At 40.2% G+C, this 26,803-nt stretch overlaps 1 protein-coding gene across 3 annotated transcripts in view; it reads left to right on the top strand.

The window, feature by feature from the left end:
- TAPT1 (transmembrane anterior posterior transformation 1) overlaps positions 1-26,803 on the top strand; it is a 68,535-nt gene that overhangs the window by 25,415 nt on the left and 16,317 nt on the right. For all 3 annotated transcript variants that reach the window (XR_009259705.1, XM_058723029.1, XM_058723028.1), the window contains exons 3-8: positions 1,820-1,938; positions 12,982-13,144; positions 15,578-15,713; positions 17,017-17,114; positions 17,294-17,363; positions 18,618-18,698. Coding sequence is in view for 2 of the 3 variants with exons in the window: in XM_058723029.1 (XP_058579012.1) it covers positions 1,820-1,938; positions 12,982-13,144; positions 15,578-15,713; positions 17,017-17,114; positions 17,294-17,363; positions 18,618-18,698 (667 nt within the window). In the remaining variant the exon portion in view is untranslated. The remainder of the gene's footprint in view (positions 1-1,819; positions 1,939-12,981; positions 13,145-15,577; positions 15,714-17,016; positions 17,115-17,293; positions 17,364-18,617; positions 18,699-26,803) is intronic.

Raw genomic sequence — 26,803 nt, forward strand, 5'->3', positions numbered from 1 at the left:
GAGATCAGGGTGTGTGTCCGCAGGGTGCATTTCTTCTGAGGCCTCTGTCCTTGGCTTACAAGATGATGTCTTCTCCCTGTATATTTGTATCATCTTTCCTCTGTCTGTGTCTGTGTCCACATTTCCGCATCTAATAAGGACACCAGTCATACTGGATCAGGACTCACTGTAATGACTTTATGTTAACTGAATTACCTCTTTAAATATAAAGAACCTGCCTCCAAACATGGTCACCCTCTGAGGTCCTGGGCGTTAGGGGTTCAACATAGGCATTTGGGGAGGACACAGTTCTGCCCATAACATTGTGAATTTTAAACTACTTAATGTATTTACATAGGATAGTTCATTACCTCAGGTTTCATGGAGTGTTAACGTGTGAGGACATTGGGATCTCACCGTGCTTGTGTGTCAGACCCAGAAAGTCACCGCTCCTACAAGAGCAGAGTTTGGTCTCCTAGGTGTGGCTACTTCTCCAAGCCATCAAAAAACTCCACCTTCCTACAAAATATGTCATGCATTTAACAGGACAAATGCATAACATTACTAAAAAATAGGAAGGATGTGGCAAGAGAACAAGAAAGAGGAAGAGGTGCAAACGTTAGCAGCTACTCCTCCAGTTAAGAATAATGCCTTCTAGGGCACCTGGGTGGTTCAGTCAGTTGTGTCCGACTTCGGCTCAGGTCGTGATCTTGTGGTTCGTGAATTCGAGCCCTGTGTCGGGCTCCGTGCTGACAGCTTGGAGCCTGGAGCCTGCTTCGGATTCTGTGTCTCCCTCTCTCTCTCTCTGCCCCTCCCCCCACTCGTGCTCTATCTCTGTCTCTCAAAATAAATAAATGTTTAAAAAAAAAAAAAAAGAATGGTGCCTTCTGGGACACGTGGTGGCTCAGTCAGTTAAGCATCTGACTCTTGATCTAGGCTCAGGGCATGATCTTACAGTTCATGGGATCGAGCCCCACGTGGGGCTCTATGCTGGCATCGAGGTGCCTGCTTGGGATTTTGTCTCCCCACCTCTGTGCCCCTCCCCCTCTTGTGCTGTTAGTCCCTCTCTCTCAAAATAAATTAAAAAAACTTAAAAATATAATGCCTTCTAAGTACAACAAGTTTGAGTGCATGTGAAATTGTGTTAGAATTAGTAATCCCTTTACACATTTGTGACGTAAGGACAGTATTTTAGGGGCACCTGGGTGGCTCAGTTGGTGAAGTGTCCTACTTCAGCTCAGGTCATAATCTCGCAGTCCATGAGTTTGAGCTGTCAGCATGGAGCCCACCTCGGATCCAGTGTCCCCACCCTCTCTCTGCCCTGCTCCCACTTGCACTCAATCTCCCTCAAAAATAAACATAAAAAAAAAAAAAAGACCGTGTTTGAGCCCAGTATATGTCCTAGTCTTTCCCTATCCACGAAGCACTCTGATAAACAGGAGACAGCAAAATCAGAAAGAGTAAAGTTAAAGACTTTATCTGAAAGATTTTCAACAGTATCTTTAAAGTCTGAGGAGGTGCACATCAGGTGTTTCATAGTCATGGTCGAAGCAGATTGTCTTTTGAGTAATTGACTTCTCCAGGTGGTACACCAAAGGTTCTGTGGGGAGAACTACAAACCTGCACTTTGAAAAGGGATTCATCATTAAATGTGGCACATGTACAATGATTAACTTGTTATTCGCGTAGCTGAGTTATGAGTACCGAATCTCCGACCAAGTTTAGAAAGTCCTCATTTGAAATTTTCATCTACAGTTGTTTAGAGAATATTTATGTTTTGTTTTTGTTTTTTGTTTTTTGTTTTTTTTGTTTTGTTTTCTTCTCTCCTTTTAAAATCCAGCTCATGGTTTTTGGAATCTTTCTGTGCCTGGATGCATTTCTGTATGTGTTCACCCTGCTTCCTTTAAGAGTTTTCCTGGCACTATTCAGGCTCTTCACTCTGCCTTGCTATGGCTTAAGGTAAGTTTAAGATTGTGAGCTATTTTAAATGTTTAAATTATTTTTGCTACTTATAAAAGTGGTATTTTACTACTTGTAGTTGTTAAAGTAAATAATCACTTGGATAGATTTTGCAGAATAGGGATAATTGATACAGTTTTCATTTATACTTGGGCCCTTAATGCATTAACTAATTCTGTTTGTCTTATTAATGAATATTATATAATGTGTTTATATAATATTTGTACTTTTTTCGTGCACGCTTTTTTTCCAAATGGTTTTGAACTAGACATTTGCTTCGGCTCGTGCAGTAATAATAATGCAGACGGCTATGTAGGAGAGTGGGAAGGCCTGGGGGCTGAGAGCCAAGGCCCTTGTGGCCACTGTTGCCACCTTGCCCAGTACCTTTGGGTTCTTGAAGTCCCTTGACCGCCTGGGCATCATTTGTAGGGTGAGAACTGGGTTCTGGGCTGGCAGTTACCAGGATCTCCTCAGGAGCTCTTACTTCAGGGGTTTCTCATCCTCTCGTTTAAGGATCACTGTCTTAGTGGCTGTGGAGCCTTAGTTACTGACTCCTGTTGATTCTCCCTCCAATTTGTGAGAGGGGGGAACTCTCGGAGAGCATTGTCCTAGTGGGAAAGCGCAGCCCAGCCCAACGTTGATTAATTGGCGAGATGTGGGGAACTAACTTCTCTGTTCTCTAAGCCTGTTTCCACATCACAGTACAAACGGGATGTTGAGAGCCCAGCATCTTTTACCACAAAGATTGGGAGGCATACAGAGAATACCCAGCACGATGCCTGGTTCATAGTAGATCAGAACAAATACTAGTTTCCTTCCTTTCTTCTTTACCAAAACTAGGAACAGTCAGATGAAAACGTTAAGCTTACATGGATCTTAATGCTTTATTGAGGTTAGAAGTTTGGGTTTTACAGGTTTCTCTTTTTGTACAGATACACCAACATGTCTCCACTCTATGGAGTCATTCTCTATGACATCATTTTACGGTTCTTAGTAGAGTTGCCCAAGTGACGTTTCTCACATGGATCCCTTTTCTAAACACATTTCATTCTGAAAAAGTTTTAAGACACTGAAATGGACAATAATAATAAACTTCATTTAACTATAAATTAGGTAGTGATTCCATGATATATAAAAATATGATTAATAAAATTATCAGCAACTTAACCATGGAAGCTGAGGTACAAAATTAATGGTCGATATACAGAATTACGTGTTGTTTTTTTTTTTTTTTTTAATGTCTAAAGTCATGGAAGATTCTCTTTTAAAGTAGTAAATGGGCATATACTTCATACTTAGTAAGCACTGAATAACACATGTAGTCCGTTTAGAAATGAACCTTAGTCAGTTCAATAAGGAAGAAATCATTCCAGTACAAATGGGAAGAATTTATTGGTCATGATGACCATGTTGTGGAAAGAGTAAAAATTCTTTGCCACATTACATGGAGTAAAACAATGATACAAATTAAGATCGCATCACTGTTATATGTGATGCTTGACATTCTGTAACCCTACCTACCAGAACGAGAGAATTGTGTTACAAATGGAAGATTCTTTTTAGAAATTTGATCATCAGCTTTCAGAATTCAGGTTCATTCTTTACACCTTTGGGAGAATTTTTAATGCTTCATTCTTATTAGCAAACCTTTTTGAAGACATTTATAGCATGGTATTTTAACATCAGCAAAGCCTAATCTCATATAGCTTTCTTCCTTTTATCACTATTGGGGGCTCAGTAAAATTATGGTTATTTTAGTTTTCAGAAGACCAGAAAAAAGTGTCTAATGAAACATTACTGAATATAAGTCTTCATATGGACCGCATAGCCAGGATGGACACATAGAAATTCAGATAGAGCCAGGTGAAGCTACCTGACATAAAATAACTAATGCCATGTAGAGATGTTCACGTCTACACTGTGAGCTGAATTAGCTTTTTAGTTTTTCTCTGATCAGCAATGTGAGGGAAGTTCGTGTTCCAGCCATCTTTAAGTGAATGGCTTTCAAAGACATAGTGTGTTCCGTATGGCCGTTGGCATGTGATGAGATAAAACAGTAGAGGGAAATACAACTTAAAAACTCTCTTCCTTCTAGAGTGGGTCCTTCCTCGGGTATGTTAGCACACAGTGGAGGCTCACAGAATGAGTGGCAGTGGAGATTTGTCAGTGTTTTCCCGAAGGCCTTTTTTAGGTTCTGTTTGAAGACCCATCTTGTTATTGTGCGGGCATCTAGAACTGTGTCATTTCTAGTGTTTCTTGTCACTTGGGGGAAGCAGGACACCAAAATAGCATGAGAGTAGTCTTTCAGTGTGTGTTCTGAAAACTAAAAGAGGTGTTGCAGAGAGCTGGCACATTTTCGTTCCTCTCCTCCCGTTGGCTTTGTTGTGAGTGGCTGATGGTCCCTGGAGCCGACCTTTACAAGATATTTGAAGATTTTTCTTAGCACATAAAGTAGAGATGATTGCTTTTGTATATTACTTTAACATACTTTCAGTGTAAATTAATTTGAGTAACATTTCAAAATCAAATAAAAAGTGTTCTGTTTTCAAGGTTTTAGAGCTAAAATGACACTAGAGGGCAGCGCGTTACCCTACATGCAGGACTCCGTTAAGTTTCCCAGCGCAAACCCTTGCCATTTCTGCAATGTGGACCAACTAAAAAATTACATTTTATGCTCTCTCTAATAAATATTATATACATGTATACATATATATGTATCTAATGTGAAATGCAGTTAAAATTGTGTAATAGAACTTCAGCAACTTTCAGTGTTCTGTGTGAATGTAGGCCAGATTACACAGAATATGAAAATACTGCCTTACTTTGTCTTAGTACCTTAAGTATGCCTTATCCAAATTGAGTAGTTCGTACTTCCATTAGCGTGCATTCCAATTTATATTTTCTTGGAACAATTTAGAGAACAGTGTCTTTTGGGGCATTATTTTTAAAAGCACCAAAGTTGAAGTGTTTAAAACTTGAACTAGGATAAGAAAAGTATATTAACAAAGCTATTGTTAATATTATGCCTAAGACCTCTTTAATTTTTGAAGAATAGAAAAACACATTTGTTTTTACAGAATTACTATTTAGAAATAGCCAAATTCTGCCTTCTCATACCTTTTCTTCCAACATTCTCTACTTCCATTAAAGGTTGATTTGTCTTCACCAGTAGCTGTGTTATGTTCCAACTTTTTCAGCAAGCAAAAAGTGCTCTTTCCTTCAGTCTGACTTTATTTTTCAAAGGGATAAAAGGAAATTCAAAAGACCAATAAAGAATTCGATTGTGGGTTTTTTTTTTCTGTTCCCTTATTCTTATATTCCTATATGTCAGTCTCTTTTCTCTAAGAAAGTTGCTGTCTTCCTAGTCTCTTAGTTCTGTTGAATTCTTCCCCCACAAAGCGGGGAGAAGGATATTTGTCAGGGTAATCAGGATGCTGACATGAACACAGTGACTTTGTGGTCTCCAGTACTGTTTCCAGATCACGTCAGTAGTTGTGTAACGTTGTTGCCTTCTTTCCATATTGGAGATCAGCGTGTTTGCCTCCTCCGCTTGCAGAGCTTATCTCCGGCAGCGTTTGTGAGATGCTTTTGAAAGCTGACAGCCTCCCGGATTTTCTGCTTTAGAAATTTATTCTTTGAACCGAGTCCTAAATATTCTGTAAACCTCCCATGGTTTTTGGTTTGGGTTTGCTTTTTGCCTCTACTGACATCTCAGTACACGAGGACTCTGCCCTTCACTCCGGCTGAGGGCCAAGGCCATTCTCCACGCCCTCAAGAAAACCCAGCCTTCATTGCGATGGCCCCACTGGCTGGCATTTTGCCAGCTTTTGACCCTGTTTAAACATTGTTCATTTTGAGAAGTTGGCAGGGTAATTATCTTGAGGTGGTGGGTGTGTTTGTGTTGCCTACAAAGGAGGCACTGCTTCCCTAAAAAGTATAGTGATCTCAGGAATACTTACTTGACAACTTTTTGCTAATGAATTAACAGTCTTGAAAATTTTTTGCCCCCAAATGTTTTGTTGGAGACTAAAATAAAAGAAAGATATCTAGATTATTTTTAAAAATTTTTTTAATGTTTATTTATTTTTGAGCGAGAGAGAAAGAGCACGAGCTGGGGAGGGGCAGAGAGAGAGGGAGACACAGGATCCCAAGCAGGCTCCAGGCTCTGAGCTGTCAGCACAGAGCCCGACGCGGGGCTCAAACTCCTGAATCGTGCATGAGATCGTGACCTGAGCCAGAGGCAGAAGGTTAACCGACTGAGCCACCCAGGTGCCCCAGACATCCAGATTATTTAAAAGCAGATTCCTAGGTTTCTTCCCTTTTGATTGATTATGTGAACTATCTGTGTTTCTTGGAAGAATGGAAGTATTTCATTTTTTAGAAAAGTGGACTGCTCTATATTGTGCGAAAGAGGTATCAGACGTCATTTTTCCAAATTTACTTCTAGAGTAAATATAGAATAACCAATTGTGGAAGTGTTTTTAATTTACCTGACATTTTTGTGAATGCTCTTTCCTTCTCAAACTTGTGACGTCATTTTGTGTTTTAGAATTCTCCATAACACTTGAGCTAAAGTTGAGGGAGATGATAGAGAAAAACCATGCTCTCTGGTGCCAAGAACTGATTGGTATTTTTGAAAACTTTGCTGAACCATTTTAGACGGCAGTAGGTATAGAGTAGGCTTAGGTGATAAATGCCAGAGTGTTTTTCTTGTATTATCAGAGCTAATAAAATATGTGCAAGCAAATTTTCCGGCCTCACCTCGGTTTTAGAACTCTTACTTGAGGTTTCATGGACCTTTTTGTTTTTAAGAGGCAATAGTGTCTTTTTCCTCGGAGAGTTTATCCCCTAGGAAGGCATTCGTCTCTCAGAAGAATTACGAATATCAAATGCTTGAGGGTTTCTTCAGCTGTTGGGTTTCCTCTATAAGCCTTACCTCCTTCAAGATAATTCACCCCAAATTCACTTCACACACACACACACACACACACACACACACACACACACAGGACTTTTCTCTTCTTAGGCCTGAGCCTCAATTTTGCCCTGAATGGTTAATCTACCCCCTACAGCACATGGAGGGAGAGCTCTTGGTAGCTCTGTCTGGGGAAACAAGTATGTTTGTGATTTCCTCTTATCAGGGTTGATCTGCGTGGCTGATGTGTCGAGAGCAGTGTACTTGTTTAATTAGAGAGTCCTCTTAAATCGGGTTTGTTGTCCCGTCTCCTCACCATGGCACTCTGAGTAGTGTAGCGACATGACAACCTTCTCTCTCTCTTTCTCTCTCGTAAATCAGACCCAAGGGAGGAGCACTTTCACTTCCTTTATAGAATGGAATGTGGTGTCACAGGGACTCCTTGTGGTGAGTAAACCCTGATTTTTCCTTCTCTACTCTTGGCCAAATTGACATCAGTGCAAACGAATATTAATTATAACGGAAACGACAAAACGGCATAGGCAGACGTAAACGTTTGAAGATGGCCACCTGAAGAAAACATGGTTCCCTGTCCTTTGTTGGTCCTAAAGCTCTGTCCACATTTTTGCAAGCTTTGACCATGATCTCACCCAACATAGAAAAATCACCAGTAAAATGATCTTTAATTACACTTGTTCAGACTTGACAGCAATACTTTCTCCTCGATGCCACAGCAGAGTCAGCTGAGCTGCTTAGCCGCTTCCATCCAAACAGTTTTTATTTTGCGTTATTCCAGATAGTGAGCATAGCTTTATTAAACGAGTTGGGTTTTCTCCTAGGGGAGTTTGAAAGTATTTTGAAACCCAAGGAAAGACTTATAATCATTCAATTTCAGCATTTAGTCATTATTTTCCTACTGTATGTCAACAGAACTTAAGATTTAAAATACTGTTTCCTAATTAAGGAAAATATCTTTTTTAAATACAAGAAAATTTTTTAATATTTATTTATTTTTGAGAGAGAGACACAGAACGTGAGCAGGGGAGGGGCAGAGAGAGAGAGAGGGAAACACAGAATCCGAAGCAGGCTCCAGGCTCTGAGCTGTCAGCACAGAGCCCAAAGTGAGGCTTGAACCCATGAACTGCGAGATCATGACCTGAACCAAAGTCGGAGGCTTAACCAACTGAGCCACCCAGGCGCCCCAAGGAAAATATCTTAATCGCAATACTGTGTTTGAATTTACTTCTAAATTATAAAGGGACTTCTTTTTTAAAAATGGGAACCATATAACATTTTACATTTTTTAAAAATTTTGCATTCTTTTAGTTATACTACAAACAGTTAAAGCGTTCAGAGAGAAAGAAAGAAAGATTCAGTCTATGTATTTTATAATGAAATATCTCGTGCTGATAGCTCGACACCTTTCTACACCAATTTGAAAATCAACCAGGCAGGGATTATCCCATTTTTCTTGCTCATTTGTGTTACCTTTTCTTTTTTCTTGATCTTTCTGTATGCTACCAGTTTTTACTTTAGTCTCAGCACGTTCCCTTCTGCCATGGAGCGGAAGGAAGAAGCCTACCTAGAGCATCTTTGTCCACTACCTTGTTGGGTTCCCATGAATCTCTGAGCCCTTTGAAACAACGGCAGTGCTTCCATAGACAATTGCGCATGTCCAGGGGAAGCGTCTGAATGAGTAAAAGGTGAAATTTAGAAATGAGAAAATGTGGTTTCTGTATGAGTGGCTTGACGTGAAAATTTTAAAAATATTTTAAGTTCTGTTGAGTATCTTGTTTAATGTTACCCGTCTTGCAGTAACTCACAACCAAGCCTAGACTTTAGTGGGTTTTTCACTTTGTCCAGCAGCTTCCTCTGCTTATTTATGTGTCCGTGTAGGATTTTTAGCATTTGCCAAATGAATTGCCAGTAACTACCACTTCACAGACATTTTATAAGGGAGAACATGAACCTGAAAGTATTGTTTGAAAGCCCATTCCAAGTTGATTGGCAAGGCTATGGATAAGCTGCTTTTGGAGTTGGAAATGCTTATCAGATAGTCGTCTAAAAATATCTTGATGGAGAAGGAAACCTATATTGGGACTGGTTCAAGTTCTTTTAATACTGTGAACTTATTTTGAGGTTAGGTCTTTGCTTACTCAGAGATGCTGTGATAGATAAAGATACCTTTTAAGATGCCACCTTAGAAATAATTTTAATTTTTGCAACTTTCCTTTTTTACTAACAGGGATATTTATCTGAAAATAAGAGTCTGTTTCTTAGGAGGTCTGTTACTTTTATTCTTTATTTAAATGATACTCCTTCATTTTGAAAATCAAAGTTCTCTCTGGAGCAACCACTTATGATATTAGCAGTGGATATTTTCACCAGAGCAGAGAGCACACAGAAAGCAGTGGGTCCGGGAAAATATGGTCCTGTTTTTTTTCTCTTTTTAGAAATAACAAAAATGATGGATATATTTGCTGTTTAGCACAAAATTTTTCCAAATGAGATGTCAGTACAGTGATAAGTAATATGGAATTAAATTATTATGCTGAAAGAGAAAGGGTACCATTTTGTGGATTTATAAGTTCTTTTAAAGAAAAGTCTAGAATGGTAATAGAGACTACCATGGTAGTAAAGAACACGCCTTCTGGAGCCAGACTGCCAAGGTTCAAATCCCTGCTCCTCCATTGCTTGACTAGTAACTGTCCAGCTGTGGGCACATTCTTGACTGTACTTTGCCTCATTTGTAAGACTGAGATGGTGATAGTACCTTGCCCATAGGATTATTGTGAACACGGAAATGAGTATATTCCAAGTGCCTAGAACAGTGCCTGCCGCATAGTAACTGAACTGTCATATAAGGTGTTTCTACAACTTTTCTGTCGTTTTTACAACCTGGTTTAATCCTAGGCAAGATAAAGCTAAATTAAAGTTGTTTATGCTTAATTGTGAGTTATTATCATCTTTGTTCAAAATGTGTCATATTGTGTTATTTTGGGATATATTTTTCCCATGTTTGGTAGCTCTGATTCCCAACAATGACTTGTAATTAGTGATAGTATTCCTTCATAGATATAGCAACACATTGGTCCTTTGTTGTAAATGTTTATGAAGACACATAATTGTGTGTGTGTGTGTGTGTGTGTGTGTGTGTGTGTGTGTGTAAAAGCCCTTTGTCTCTTAAATAAAATGACTTTGGCTGAGATCACTTAACTAAGTAGATGTCAATCTATTACCGAAAGCTCTAAGTATAGTTTTCTTAGTTTAATTAGTAATCAAAATCACCTTGGTAATTAATGCAAATTAATTAATACTGCCCTACTTTTGGTATCTATCATTTTCTTTAATTCATAAAACATGACCTATAGTTTCTAAATACAGAGACCCACGGCTCTTGGCGATTTGTGATAGTCAGCGTATGCAGAGCTGCACCTGCGCTTCTGGGGAAGCGTTGGGAAGTGAACTCCGTACCATTGCCGGTTTGTCCCCTGGCTGTCGCAGGGGAGGCAGTCACACATAGGCCACCTGTTCAAACTCTCCTCTTCTCATTGCTTGAATTAAAAATATGTTTAGTTCCACCTCTCAACAAATGTAATGCCTCTTCTGTTTTTAATCTTGTGGAAGTAGGGGCAGGGAATTGCCTTGATAATCGAATAGGCCTTGACAGAGATCTGTGTTCTGGGCTGGGTGCTTGGGAGATGGGCCGCGGTGAGAAACAGCCAGACTCCACGTGGGAGAGAGGAACGGCACTGGAGAAAAGAGTCAGGGGGAGAGGGAAATAATGATAGATCTTCATCAGCTTTGTCCTTGAAGCAATTTTGCCCAAAACTTCAGCTGCTAAGAATAATTTCCCTTGGCGTGTCAGTTTGTAGCGCTGGTCTCAAGACCTACGGTCTGACACAGACACATTCTGACCTGTCTCCCCAGTCAGACTCCCTGCTTCAGTTCAGTGTCTTCCCATCTACTTGGAAACCTTTGTAGACCTAGTTCTCATAGAATTTGCCTCTTTTCAGGACTTTTGCAGTATCCCGTGTTCTATGAACAGATCGAATTCATATCTGGCTGAAAACACGTGTGGTGTGCATTATAGGAAATAAGAATGAGGTCCTGTATCAACTGCTCGTGGAGCTGATACCGCAAACCTCGTTTGTAAAATGATGTTTCGCTGTTTGTGTAAAACAGCGTTTCGGGTAACGGGAAGGCTTGCAGATTCCTTGCTGATCTCTGCAAGACTGTGAAAGAAAAGAGCCCCTGATCCAAGTGGGGACAGTGGTTGGGAAAGAGCCTCAGAATAGGTCAGCAGACAACACCGAATATACGGAGACCTTAGAAGGTCGAGGGCCAGCTGGAAAAGGAGCCGACCCCTTAGGCTGGTGCTAGAATGTTGTCACTGGGGCGGAAATGAAGAGATTCTGTAACTCCTGAAGAAAGTACTCAGGGCTTTTGTTGATGACACTGGGCAGAACAGCTGTGCGAACGGGAGGGGGAGCATTTCCTGTCGTGAGGAATTCGCCTGCGGACACAGAACCGCTTCCGTTCCTGTCACGGGAATTTCATAGCCACTGAAAGTAATCTTAAATTTCCTCTTTTCTGTGTGTGTGTGTGTGTGTGTGTGTGTGTGCATGTGCATCTGTGTGCGTGTGTGTGCGTGTGTGTGTGTGTTTTCCCTTGTGATTTAGTGAGATGATTCCATGCACAATTTAGGTTTAGCTCTTTATGCTGTGATCTCAGAAGGGTAGGGGAGGAAACTTTTTCTTTTTTCCTTTCTAGACTCTGGCTGATCCAATAATTAACCATAAAACAGACTAACAGGAGAAAAATTTGATTTCATATGTACAGGAGCTTATAAAAATATTTGAGACTCAAAGAAGTGACCAAGCAGGAAGCTTTTATGCCTTTAAGACAAAGAAAGAGTAAATTTGTGAAGAATTAACAAGATCCAGGTGTTCGGGCTTGGGGTAGCAAGTTAATGAAGAAGTGACAAGGGTTGCTTGTACAGCCTTCTCAGCACTGGATTTCTTATCTCTGGTGATCAGGATGCCTTCTACGTCACTCCGGGTGCAGGGAGGGTGCCATTCATGGGGGAATTTATCTCCTGTTTTCAAGGGGACAGAAGAGTTCAGAGTGTCCTTGTATCAGCTGTTTCCTCAGTCACTTTAATTCAAAATAATATGCCACATTGGCATACTTGGGGGTGGATTGCCTTGAACACCATCTGAAGTAAACAATGATTCTGCCCATATTAATTAGTAAAACAATTTGCAACTTGGGTCAAGCGAGTAAGAAAAAGATACGAGCAGAGAATTCACAGAAATGTAAATAACTGAAATATATAAAGAAATGCACTTTTCCATTGGGAAAAATCAATGGCCACTACGCTAGATGCCATTTTTCAGCAGTGGGATTGGCAGAGATCCGGAAGTTGATCTATCCCTGGATTGATGCGCTTGGGCTACAGGCTTCCTCATAAGCCACTAGTGGATATGAAAATTGGTACAGCCATCAGAGAGGGCAGTTCTGCTGCTTCTGTCCAGGGAACATGCCCTTCAAGTCCAATTTTAGGAGTTTATCCTGCAGATATACGTTAATATATGAGACGTGACATGTACATGGCGTCACGGTTTGTGGCTGCAGAAGACTGGACATTTGCCAGTGGTGTCCGGTAAATTACGGCACATCCACACAGTGGACCAGGACGCCATCATGGACGTATGAACTCCTTGTGAAGAGACAAGGAGAAACCTTCTATGCTATAGATAAAAAGTGCCGAGGGCTACCGTTGTACCGCAGGGGCTGAGCCAGCGGGCCGCAGGGCTTTGAGGTGAAAGTCTTGTGTCGAAATCATGGAAATCCATTGCTTCAAAGTCCTTTATCAGCAGATGCCCGCCCTCTGCGTTTGCTTGTTAAGAGGGCCCACTTCTAATAGTAATTCTGGTTTCACATCTTTATATTTTGTACTCGACAGAAAACTTCACACTGCTGAATAGTCAGTAGAATTCGTTAGTTCTTAAAATATCAACGTAATTCTCATTTTTATTTTTGTATGCCAGTGCATGTTCAGTAAAGATTATTTTGAGAACACATAAAATAAAACTCATGTTTTTATTACTTCTTATGCATTTCAGGGACAGACGTTTGCTTCAGCCTGCTCAGGTGTGTGACATCCTGAAGGGTGTCATTTTGGTAATCTGCTATTTCATGATGCACTACGTTGACTACTCCATGATGTATCACCTGATAAGGGGGCAGTCAGTCATCAAGCTGTACATCATCTACAATATGCTCGAGGTGAGTTAGGGCACTCACACGGTCGGTCTAGCTTCCCAGACCGTGACAGGCTTGGCTGATGCACAGACTTGGGGCCTTCTGATATGGAATACTTGCCCGCCGACTCTAGTATTAGGACTGTTGTTGGCCTTGATGTTTATAGAGTCACTTAGAGACCTTGTTAAAAATACAGATTCTGATTAAGTGGTTCTGGTCTGAGGCTGGAGAATCTCATCCTGGCGAGATGGTGCCCACTGCTGGGCCTGGGTCCCCAGGGCGTGTATTGTCCTCAGGTGGGAGAGAAGGGTGCCTGCTGCCTGGAGTTTAGTCAGAACCCCCGTGAGAATATAGGTTGTCAGTTGTTAGGGAAATTTGTTTGCAAATTCATTGGAAACCCACATATACTTCTCACTGGACCTTTAAAAATTATGGAAAAATGATAGGATTATATGTGTTTGCTATAATAGATGTATATTTTAAAGTGCTTTGGAAGTTTTTCATAGAGCAAGCAAACAGAAGTTTCCCAATTTCTCCAAGTACTTAATATTTTTAATACAATATATTTCACTTTAAAGCAGTCAACATATGAAAATCTGCTTTCGTACAAAAATAAGCAGCTACACAAAGCAAAAAAAAAAAAAAAAAAGGCTTTGCTTTAATAAATTCTTAAAATAGTAAGTAAGCTACCCTAGGTAATACAGCAAAACTTTTGAGATTCAAATGCATTTTCCTATACTACTTTTCAGGGACACAAGTAAAGTCTCCTTACCTTTTAAATGAGCCAAGAAAGGACTTTCCCTACTGAGCTGGGCAGTGGAGTGGTGTGGGGACTGCCGGCCTGTCTGCCCTGGGACTGCATTGCTGTGGTGGAGGAGGGTTCTCCGTATCGTCACGGAAGCCATGGAACTCTGGCCGGTCCTGGTTACTCCTCAGTTCATTGACCAACGTGACTTAAAACCACACCCAGCTTCCTGATTCTAGGCTCGTTGCCTGTGCTCTCGTTTCGGCCCCACCAGGCAGGATGCAGATGGAGGGAGCGGGTTTTTGAGGCAGAGTAGCCGCCCCACTCTCCCCGCCCTCTCACCTACAGAAAAGCCCGGGCTCATCTCCTTCCTTCTGCCGCGTGAGTGGCTCTTCCTGCCAGTAGCCTACCAGTTCCCTTCCCTGCCTTCCCTCATAGGGGACTGTAGGTGCCGAGGGCTTCTACCTACCCCCAAACGTAATGCGCCCCCTAGCATACGAAGCCCTCTACGGGGTGGCCTCAGTACTATTATTCGCGAATAGGCCCTAAGGAAAAGGGTCCGTAAATTGCTGATCAGAACGGCTGAAACACATACTCACTTTGCAGACTACGGTTGACGATGTGGCTTCAGCACAGTGGACAGGAGTCCAGACTCTCATCTAGAGATAAACCGTCTCTGACCGAACCCTGCTTCTTCACTTACCGCCTTGCTGTCCTGAACTTGGCTGCAGGTTGCGGAGTGTCTGTAACTCTTTCTGTCTCACCAGTGAACCGCGGGTGCTAGCGGAATTAGGAACGTTCAGTGAGGCAGTACGTAGGGCTTAGCACGGTGCCACACATGCGTTGAGACTCCCCGAACGGTGGGTAGCTCTTATGTCTTCCTTTAGCAAATATTTAATCAACAATTTCCGCATGCCAGGCACTGCCTTTAGACTCTAAAAATCCAGAGGTGAGCAAAGCCTGTTCTCATGGAGCTTATATTCTGCAGGTGGAAAAAAGACCATAAACAAGAAGATATTAGGAAATGATAAATAGCATGGTGAAAAAGAACAGAGTGATGGGTTAGAGACTGTGGGAGCCCAAGGCTGATGATCTGGGTGTGGATGCACATGATAGCTGAAGCCTGAATGACCTGTGCCCTCCTTTTTTTGTTTCTTTTGTTTTTAATTTCAGTGTGCTTCCGGTTATTTATCATACTATATTCATGGAGATCAGTCCCTGAAAATGTTTTGAGGAAGTAAATCTGCATATTATAAACTATGTAATTAATCCAAAACAAATTACAGCTACCATTGTTTACAAATATTATATTTGTCAAATTATATATTTGGCCTAAAGGATTTAAGTTCAGACCCTGAATCCGAATTTAGAGAATTAAAACTGCAGGACCCATGATTTTCATGTGCCTCTCCCTTTTATCTTTGCCCCCATGTAAGACACTCCTTGTTATAAATATAGATAATGAGTCTAAGTGTACAAGAATTTGAGCACTCACTGTATGTGAGAGAATAAAGAAACACCCCTGCATAAGTAAACAAAGATCTCTGTTCTTTTATAGCTTGCCTTCCAGCGGTATTTAAAAATCCCAACTCAGTTGGGATTGAGTTGCATCTGAGTTGTGGTAACATACTTCGGTGGAATATTAAGAAACACGTTGCAGGGGAAAAAAAAAAAAGGAAAGGAAACACCTTGCCAATAATTTTTCTCCTCAGGTAGCAGATCGTCTGTTTTCATCATTTGGACAAGATATATTAGATGCTCTCTACTGGACAGCAACAGAGCCTAAAGAAAGAAAAAGAGCCCATATCGGAGTGATTCCTCACTTTTTCATGGCCGTTCTCTATGTCTGTATCCTTTAAACTTACTGGGAATTTCAAGTCAGTGCATATTGTACATCATTTTATTTGGTTAGCTGCTTCTCAGATTTAAAGGGGGAGGAGTGTGTATCCTGAAGATTAGTGTGAAATGTCTGCTTTCTTTTGGTAAATTGGCTGTAGTAGTGATTATAAATTAAAGAGACTTGTGTATGCTTGCTCCCTATAACTGGGAAAAAGCAGCTCTCGTCTCAGTGTAACTGATTATATGGAAGAACTTGAGAATGAAGGGTTTATATTTATACATACTTTATGTGATCTGTATAACTTTCATACCCACACTGGAATTGTGTGGAAGTTATCTTTAAGCCTGTGAATTCTTTGTTAAATCCTAGGGCTTAAAATGTATACGGCTCATCTAGAGGTAGAATTTGAAATTGGTTGAGAGGAATTTTGGAGGTTTTATCTTCTCTGTTCCCCACACCCCATCTTAAAGCTTTTCTTTTGAGGAGCAAAGGCTTTACTAGATAAACTTTGTGTGCGCGTGCGTGTTTACCCATACGTACATTTGTACACACTTGTGAGTAGCTGCACTTCAGTTCCACGTGGGGTCAGGGCTCCTTCTCGGGAGTTGTACTGTCTCTGAAAGAGTGAGACTTGAAAGGATTGGATTAACACTTGGAAAATGTAGGGACTAAGTGGGAAGATTTCTGTAAGCATAAAAGTTTGTTCCAAGTATAGGAAGTAAAACAGCTACTCTTTTCATGTAAACGAACTAGTCCAAGTGTCATACAGATATCATGCCTGCAACTTGTGGATGTTTGCAAAAATGACATGTAAAGAAACTTCATTATTAGACATTTCTTATTATCTTACAGTCCCCATCCCCTGCAGAACTACAGAGGTGAGTTGCTTCCAGACTTTTACTTTGTGTGCTTTTCTGTTTAGAAGGCAAATTAGCTAAGTCTCTTTTCTCAGTATTTATCATAATTTATTCCATATATTTAACAACCTGTTTTCAAGGCCTGTTTGCCAGGCCTTGTGCCAAATACCAGAAATCCAGAAAGAACCAGACAACCATCTTCCAGGACTCAACGGTCCAAGTGAATGGATGTGCAGAGGCTCATTTCTGCTTTCGTTTCACATGGGTCCCGTACGTCTTACCTGTCAAATTCGTATCACCTATAGCTAATAAGAAAACAAAGCATGAACGCAAGACTGGATTTAGAAAGCATAACCATGCCCCCCTCCCACATTGTTCACTTTCAAAACTGTATAGTTGTATCTATTGATATGATATGAAAACGGGCTTTTTCCTTGATGTCACTGCCCACTAGTTTTGCATGCAATTCTCATCATGGTTCAAGCAACCACTCTCAACGTGGCTTTTAACTCACACAACAAGTCACTGCTCACCATCATGATGTCTAATAATGTAAGTATGAGGTTTCATTTTACATTTTTGAGGTCATACGGCACTTTAGTGGTAATATTCTGGGTGGGACAAAGTTATTTTTTTTCACGTTATCTACTCTCCAGGAAGTTTTATATGTAGCGTGTCCATTTTTTCATCTATTATCATGATAAAAGTCATGTTTTTGTTTACTATTGCAGTTTGTTGAAATTAAAGGAAGTGTTTTCAAGAAGTTTGAAAAGAACAATCTTTTTCAAATGTCTAATAGCGGTACGTACTCTTGGCTTCTACAGGCAGCTGTATGCAGTATTGTTTTGCAATTCATTCTGAAACTGGGGTGTCACATTGCCTCCGGGTTACGGTTTCCTATACTTAAGCTCTGCTTTCTCTTACTCCCTCAACATCTGCACCGAGTTTCCTATTTTCTAGGTTATTGTAATCTCAAGATATTTCACATGATAAAGGGTAAAGAATGGCATAGCACCTTACCATACTTTCAGAGTTTCCTCTTCATCCAGAAATTTCTTTGTAACAGATGATATTCCCTTTTATAGACGTGGAAACTAACACAGAAAGTAATTTGACTTCCCTAAGGTCACCCACACGGACGCTAAGAGCAGAGTTACGACGTAACCGTCAGATTGTCTCTCTGTTCTCAGCTTTTTCAGTTATGCCTTACTGCCTCCTTACTACCTTGAGAAGCCTGAAGGCACAACATCTATCCCTGGAATTATCTTTCATAGTTATGAAAATCAAAGGAGCATAGTGGCTTGGATATGAAAGTATAGCCCAGGGAACCCTGGAGGGGTATTCCTGAGACCCTGGAAGAGAGTTCACAAGTCGAGACTGTCTCATCAAGATATGAATATATGATTTATCTCTCACCACATTGACATTTTCACTGTGGTAAAAAATGGAGTTGAAAAAGCCCTAAGGAGATGCCACTGCACACACCCCAGAGTGGCTGCTCCTGTGGTGTGACAGTGCCAAATGTCGGCAGGACATGGAGTGATGGGCATTCTCAGGATTTGGTAGTGTGAGTAGGAGACGTTGCAGTTGCTCTGCAAAAACTTCTGGCAGTTTCTGACACATTGAAGTATTTGCCTGTCGTGCAACTCAGCAGTGAGAACACATTTTCACAAAAGACTTGTACCAGAAATATGGCGGCTTTATTCATAGCAGCCAGAGACTGGAAACAACCCAAATGTCTATCAGCAAGAAAGCAGATAAACAAATGGTAGTTGAGCCATTCTGTGAAACCTTCCTCAGGTATTAAAAAGAAAAAAAAAAACACTGATCTGTTCAACCATATACAAAACTGGAATTTCCATACTAGAATTAAGTCAGTGAAAGATGTAAATGCCTTACCGATGTAGCATCATTCTATATATAAAATAGTGTATTTATTTTGCAGACATTTGTACATAATAATACTTTGATTATGTTCCAACTAAAAGAAAATTATACATGCACTATATTACTATTATTTGTATGCAGTGCAGTATTTATGTTAATTTTTTTCAGATATTAAGGAACGATTCACGAATTATGTGCTTTTGCTAATCGTGTGTCTAAGAAACATGGAGCAGTTTTCTTGGAATCCAGGTATGTAACTCAACAAATATAGTGCCTTCGAATTTTACTCTTGAACCAAAAATCATTCTTTTACGTGCAATAAGATGAATATTGCAGAGAGCTTCAAAAACATCAGCCGTTCAACTCCTCGGGTATTGAAAATACCTGTTTCAATAGGAGGGATTGAGTATGTTCTCTGAGGTGTGCCAGGATGCCGCGTCATGGGAAGCAGTCTTCGGCCGGCATTCCCTGTGAATCTCACGGCGTCTCTAGAGTGGTGGACTCGGTGGTGAGCAGACCCTGCTGGGCGGACCCTGCTGGGCACTGCAGCCTCTCTGTTTATTTATTTAACGTGCTGGCGTTATCTAAACATAGCTCTTTTCCATTTACAGGGTTCACCAGAAAAACTTTTGTTCTTTATTAACATTTGTCTCTTACTCGTTCACTGCCTATTAATCGGCATTTTGAATAAGGATAAATTGAAGAAATATAATGGAAGGCAGTAAATTTGGTTACTTACACACCTTAAATCAGGGTTAACAGGAAGTTGTGAAAATTCTATGAATTTTGGGGGTACCTGCGTATCTCGGTCGGTTGAGCATCCGACTCTTGATTTCGGCTCAGGTCGTAATCCCAGGGTTGTGGATGGAGCCTCGTGTCAGGCTCTGCACTGGGTGTGGAGCCTGCCTAAAATTCTCACTCTCAGCGGGGAGTGGATAGAAGCCAGAGACAGAGGAGCGGTGCGCGATTGCTGATCGGGGAGAACAGACTTTCGATACTAGAGACTGGGTAGCTGGGTGACGCCATTTTCACCCCATCTGCACATGCGCATACACACCTACAAGTGCCACGACATCCACCTCAGTAGGCTAAGCAGCGCCATCTACAGCGCCGTTACACTAAGCCCCACCCAGCTGAGCCACCCTTGCTCTTCTGGAACACCGCTAGTCTCTCTGCCTGCTTAGTTTATGGACTATAAAGTGCTTCAGAGTTTGACTTCTAGGGGAAAATGTTGTAATTTCAGTCGTATTGCAGTCTGTTCACTAGTATTCAATTTACTTTTTTTCTTTTTTGTTGCTTCTTGAATACAGAGAGAAAAAATTTATTTTCAAGTTTTTAAAATATTTTTCTTTAATTTTTTCTATATTTTTATTATTTATAAATTTTTCAAATTGTATTTTACTTCCATCATTTCATTTTATTCTGTTTCACTGTATGCATTTTTCAAATTTTCAAACGTTTTCCTTTTTTCTTTCTTTCTTTTTTTTTTTTTTTGTTACCTTTTTTCTTTAATCTATCAAGCTCTTTTCAACAACCAGACCAAAACACACCTAGGATCTAGCATCATTTGTTTGATTTTTTGTGTGTGTTGTTTTTAATTTTTTTATTTTAATTTTTTTTACCTTCTTAATTCCTTTTCTTTCTCCAAAATGACAAAATGAAGGAATTCACCCTGAAAGAAATAGCAGGAAGAAACGACCACCAGGGACTTAATCAACACAGATATAAGCAAGATGTCTGAACCAGAATTTAGAATCACGATAATAAGAATACTAGCTGGGGTTGAAAATAGATAAGAATCCCTTTCTGAGGAGATAAAAGAAGTAAAACCTAGTCAGGATGAAATAAAAAATGTTGTAATGAGCGGCAATCTTGAATGGATTCCGTGGCGGCAAGGATGGATGAAGCAGAGCAGAGACTCAGCAATATAGAGGACAAATTTATGGACAAAAATGAAGCAGAACAAAAGAGGGAGACTAAGGCAAAAGAGCACAATTCAAGAATTAGAGAAATCAGTGACTCATTAAAAAGGAACAACATCAGAATCATAGGGGTCCCAGAAGAGGAAGAGAGAGCAATAGGGGCAGAACGGTTATGTGAGCAAATCATAGCGGAAAACTTTCCTAACCTGGAGAAAGACACAGACATCAAAACTCAGGAAGCACAGAGGACTCCCATTAGATTCAACAAAAACTGACCATCAATAAGGCATACCATAGTCAAATTCACAAAATACTCAGGCAGGGAGAGAATCATGAAAGCAGCAAGGGAAAAAAAGTCCTTATCATGCAAGGGAAGACAGATCAGGTTTGCAGCAGACCTATCCACAGAAACTTGGCAGGCCAGAAAGGAGTGGCAGGATATATTCAATGTGCTGAATCAGAAAAATCGGCCAAGAATTCTTTATCCAGCAAGGCTGTCTTTCAAAATAGAAGGAGAGATAAAAAGTTTCCCAGACAAACAAAAATTAAAGGAGTTTGTGACCACTGAACCGCCCTACCAGAAATTTTAAGGGGGACTCTCTGAGAGGAGAAGAGACGAAAAAAAGAGAGAAAGAAAAAAGACCAAAAGCAACAAAGACTAGAAAGGACCAATGAACTCTACCAGAAACTCCGTTCTACAGGCAACATTATGGCAGTAAATTCATATCTTTCAGTACTCACTCTAAACATCAGTAGACTAAATGCTCCAATCAAAAGACATAGGGTAACAGAATGGATAAGAAAACAAGATCCATCAATATGCTGTTTACAAGAGACCCACTTTAGACCTAAATACACCTTCAGATTGATAATAAGGGGATGGAGAGCCATCATGCTAATGGTCAACAAAAGAAAGCCGGAGTAGCCATAGTTATATGAGACAATCCAGGCTTTAAAATAAAGACTGTATCAAGAGATGAAGGGCATTATATCATAACTAAGAGGTCTATCCACCAAGAAGACCTAACAATTGTAAGCACTTATGCTTCAAATGTGAGAGCACCCAAATATATAAATCAAGTAATCACAAACATAAAGAAACTCATCGATTGTAATACCATAATAGTAGGGGACTTCAACACCCCACTCACAGTAATGGACAGATCATCTGAAAAGAAAATCAACAAGGAATCAATGGCTTTGAATGACACACTGGACCAGATGGACTTAACAAGATATATTGAGAACATTTCATCCTAAACCAGCAGAATTCACATTCTTCTCCAGTGCACTTGGAACATTCTCCAGAGTAGGTCACATTCTGGGGCACAAATCAGCCTTCAACAAGTACAAAAAGATCAAGATCATACCGTGCATAGTTTTAGACCACAATGCTATGAAACTCAAAATCAACCACAAGAAAAAATTTGGAAAGATAACAAATATTTGTAGACTAAAAAACATCCTACTGAAGAATGAATGGGCTAACCAAGAAGTGAAAGAGGAAATTGAAAAGTACATGGACACCAATGAAAATGATAACACCACAGCCCAAAACCTCGGAGACACAGCATAAGAGGTCATAAGAGGGAAGTATATGCAATCCAGGCCTTCCTAAAGAAGAAAGATCTCAGATACACAACCTTACCTTACACCTTAAAGAACTGGAAAAGGAACAGCAATTAAAACCTGAAACCAGCAGAAGACAGGAAATAATAAAGATTAGAGCAGAAATCAGTGCTATCAAAACCAAACAAACAGTAGAACAGATCAAGGAAACCAGAATCTGGTTCTTGGAAAGAGTTAACAAAATTGATAAACCCCTAGCCAGTTTTATCAAAAAGAAAAAGGAAAGGACCCAAATAAATAAAATCAAGAATGAAAGAGGAGGGATCACAACCAACACAGCAAAAATACAAACAATAATAGAATATTATGAACAATTATATGCCAATAAAATGGGCAATCTGGAAGAAATGGACAAATTCGTAGAAACATATACACTATCAAAACTGAAACAGGAAGAAATAGAAAATTTGAACAGACCCACAACCAGTAAAGAAATCAAATCAGTAATCAAAAATCTCCCAAAAGACAAGAGTCCAGGGCCACATGGTTTTCCAGGGGAATTCTACCAAACATTTTAGTAAGAGTTAGCACCTATTCTCTTGAAACTGTTCCAAAAAATAGAAATGGAAGGAAAACATCCAAACTCTTACTATGAAGCCAGCATTACCTTGATTTCAAAACCAGACAGAGACCACACTAAAAAGGAGAACTACAGACCAATTTCCGGGATGAACATGGATGCAAAAATCCTCAACAAGATATTAGCCAGCCGGATCCAACAATGCATTAAAAAATTATTCACCACGAGCAAGTGGGATTTATACCTGGGATACAGGGCTGGTTCAATATCCACAAAACAATTAACATGATTCATCACATCAATAAAAGAAAGGACAAGAACCACATGATACTCTCAATAGATGCAGAGAAAGCATTTGAAAAGACACAGCATCCTTTCTTGATAAATACCCTCAAGAAAGTAAGGATAGAAGAATCATACCTCGAGATCATAAAAGCCATATATGAATGACCTAATGCTAAAATCATCCTCAATGGGGAAAAACTGTGAGCTTTCCCGCTAAGATCAGGAACAAGACAGGGATGTCCACTCTTGCCACTGTTATTCAACATAGTATTGGAAGTCTTAGCCTCTGCGATCAGACAACACAAAGAAATAAAAGGCATTCAGATCGGCCAGGAGGAGGTCAAACTTTCACTCTTCGCAGATGACGTGATACTCTATATGGAAAACCCAAAAGATTCCACCAAAAACCTGCTAGAACTGATCCATGAATTCAGCAAAGTTGCAGGATATAAAATCAATGCACAGAAGTCAGTTGCATTCCTATATACCAATAATGAAGCAACAGAAAGAGAAATCAAGGAATTGATCCCATTTACAATTGCACCAAAAACTATAAAATACCTAGGAATAAATCTAACCAAAGAGGTGAAAAATCTATTCTGAAATTATAGAAAGCTTATGAAAGAAATAAGTCACACACACACGCGCGCACACACACACACACACACACACACACAGGAAAAATATTCCATGCTCCTGGATAGAAAGAACAAATATTGTTAAAATGTCAATACCACCCAAAGCAATCTACATATTCAATGCAATCCCTATCAAAATAACACCAGCATTCTTCACAGAACTAGAACAAACAATCCTAAAATTTGTATGGAACCAGAAAAGACCCCAAATAGCCAAAGCAAGCTTGGAAAAGAAAACCAGAGCAGGAGGCATCACAACCCGGACTTCAAGCTGTACTACAAAGTTGTAATCATCAAGACAGTATGGTACTGGCACAAGAACAGACACTCAGATCAATGGAACAGAATAGAGAACCAGAAATGGACCCACAAACATACGGCCAACTAGTCTTTGACAAAGCAGGAAAGAATATCCAATGGAATAAAGACAGTGTCTTCAGAAAGTGGTTCTGGGAAAACTGGACAGCGACATGCAGAAGAATGAACCTGGACCACTTTCTTACACCATACCCAAAAATAAACTCAAAATGGCTGAAAGACCTCAATGTAAGACAGGAAGCCATCAAGATCCTCAAGGAGAAAGCAGGCAAAAACCTCTTTGATCTTGGCCGCAGCAATTTCTTCCTCAACACATCTCCAGAGGCAAGGGAAACAAAAGCAAAAAGGAACTATTGGGACCTCCTCAAAATAAAAAGCTTCTGCACAGCGAAGGAAATAATCAGGAAAAATAAAAGGCAACCGACGAAGTGGGAGAAGATATTTGCAAACGACATATCAGATAAAGGGCTAGTATCCAAACTCTTTAAAGAACTTATCAAACTCAACATCCAAAAAACAAATAATCCAGTCAAGAAATGGGTAAAAGACATGAATAGACACTTCTCCAAAGAAGACATCCAGATGGCCAACCGACACATGAAAAAATGCTCTACATCACTCATCATCAGGGAAAAACAAATCAAAACCACAGTGAGATACCACCTCACACCTGTCAGAATGGCTAACATTTACAACTCAGGCAACAACAGATGTTGGCGAGGATGTGGAGAAAGAGGATCTCTTTTCCCTTGTTGGTGGGAATGCAAACTGTTGCAGCCACTCTGGAAAACTGTGTGGAGGTCCCTCAAAAAATGAAAAATAGAACTACCCTACGACCCAGCAATTGCACTACTAGGTAATTCATCCAAGGGGTACAGGTGTGCTGTTTCGAAGGGACACATGCACCCCCATGTTTATAGCAGCACAATCAACAATAGCCAAAGTATGGAAAGAGCTCAAATGGTCCATCGATGGATGAATGGATAAAGAAGATGTGGTATACATATACAGTGAAGTATTAGCAATCAAAAAGAATGAAATCTTGCCATTTGCAACTACGTGGGTGGAACTGGAGGGTATCATGCTAAGTGAAGTTAGAGAAAGACAAATATATGACTTCACTCATACGAGGACTTTAGGATACAAAACAGATGAACATAAGGGAAGGGAAGCAAAAATAATATAAAAAACAGGGAGGGGGACAAAACATAAGAGACTCTTAAATATGGAGAACAAATAGAGCATTATTAGAGGCGTTGTGGGAGGGGCGATGGGCTAAATGGGTAACGGGCATTAAGGAATCTATTCCTGAAATCGTTGTTGCACTATATGCTAACTATCCTGGATGTAAATTTAAAAAAATAAATGAAAAAAATTCTCCCTCACTCTCTCCCTCTGCTCCTTTCCCCCCACTAACATGCACCCTCTGTCTCTCTAAAATAAAATAAGATTCTATGGATTTTCATCATCCATTCATAAAGCAGACATTTACATAAGGCTGGGCACTGTGGCCCGCATAGACAGTACTGAGATATGTGTAGGACTTTCAGGCTAATAGTGAAAATAGGTAGTTAAACACAGTCTGGTAATGCTGAAGTGAGCTTGGTGGGGAAAGGATCATGTGCTCAGGTGTCTCAAGTAATTAAGAGTTTTTTTGTTTTTTTTATTTCTGACATTTTTATACAACCTTGTTCTTAAGGAACAAGCTTATTTTTTGCATTTTATTCATTACCTTCAATGCGATACACTTTCCAGGCTTTTAATAACTTCTTGTTAATTTATTTTGATTCATTGCTAGTCTAGTCTTTGGGTACCTGTGAGAAACCAGAAACAGATGTTAAGTGAGATATATGATCTTGGAAATACATTTCCAGAAGTAATTTTCTTGTGGAAAGCATAAGATGAAATATATCTTACAGTGGCTTGCGTTCCTGTCTGAATAGATCCAAAGTCTGCCTGAGTTGTGGCAGCAAAGCCGTGCTCCACACACTGGGATTTTCTCTGTGTAGCTGTGTTCTTGGTTTACAGCTACGGTAGCTAATATGGTGTCTGCATGAGGCTGGGTAGAGGGCATGTGTGGCTGGTCTCAGCAGAGCCCACATGGGATCAGAAGTCTTGAGGCAAGCTGTTGTGCCAAAGGACAGTAGTCCTAAGCCTGCTGACAGCTGGAGGTTTGAAGTCATATTCTCATTTGTCCTGGGACTTTCAGCAAATTGCTTGGGTCTTCTTTATTACTGCTATGGCAGTGTGATGAAAGGAGCACTTAATGTTGGTGAGTCATCATTCCTTCACTCTCTCTTTAGTTTCTTTTTTTAATTTCTTTTCTTAAAAAATGCCATTTACGGAAGCTTCCTGTAAGCCTGCAAGATCATGAATAACATAAGAGTAATGCTAGCTGTTTTGTGTGCCAGGCACTTTGCGCTGTCCGTCTTTATTCTCATAGTGGTGAAATACAGATGCTTTTTATTTTGTAGATTAGGAAACTGAAACTTAGGTCATGAAGAAACTTGCCAAAAGTCATGTAGCTAGTTAGTGGCAGAATTTGACGTGGAAAAAAGTTTCCTGATTCCCAAAACCTCAACGCAATGCCAGACCCACTAAAACCGTCAGCTCGGATGGCCTGAGCTGTATTCTCTCCACCCTGCCCTCCAGTGCCCAGATCCCAAACGGCCTAGGACCTTGTTGACATTTCTAACCTTTTTCTTGCTCTGTCACACTCTCACATCCTTCTTCAGGGTCTTAGGAGGTTATTTGTTTGCATTTTTTTTATCAGGTGCTTGGTACTGAATTGACACCTTAACAAATAATGGTAAAGGTGCGCAAACTTGACAGATTGCATCTGTGGGATACTGAAATAAATGATCAAAATCTTTGCATCTTAGGGAGCAAAGAGAGGAAGATCGTTCCATTGACTCCAGCACATGTCCCAACTAGCTATTTACTAGCATACTAGGCAGCTATAGAATTAAAGGGTTTTATAACAAGCCTGCTCAATTAGTCGTCCTTCCAGTGTGTTAGCTGTGTGAAGGAATTCAGGGGCTC

Source organism: Neofelis nebulosa, chromosome 3, assembly GCF_028018385.1.
Source record: "Neofelis nebulosa isolate mNeoNeb1 chromosome 3, mNeoNeb1.pri, whole genome shotgun sequence".
NCBI classification, from domain to species: Eukaryota; Metazoa; Chordata; class Mammalia; order Carnivora; family Felidae; genus Neofelis; species Neofelis nebulosa.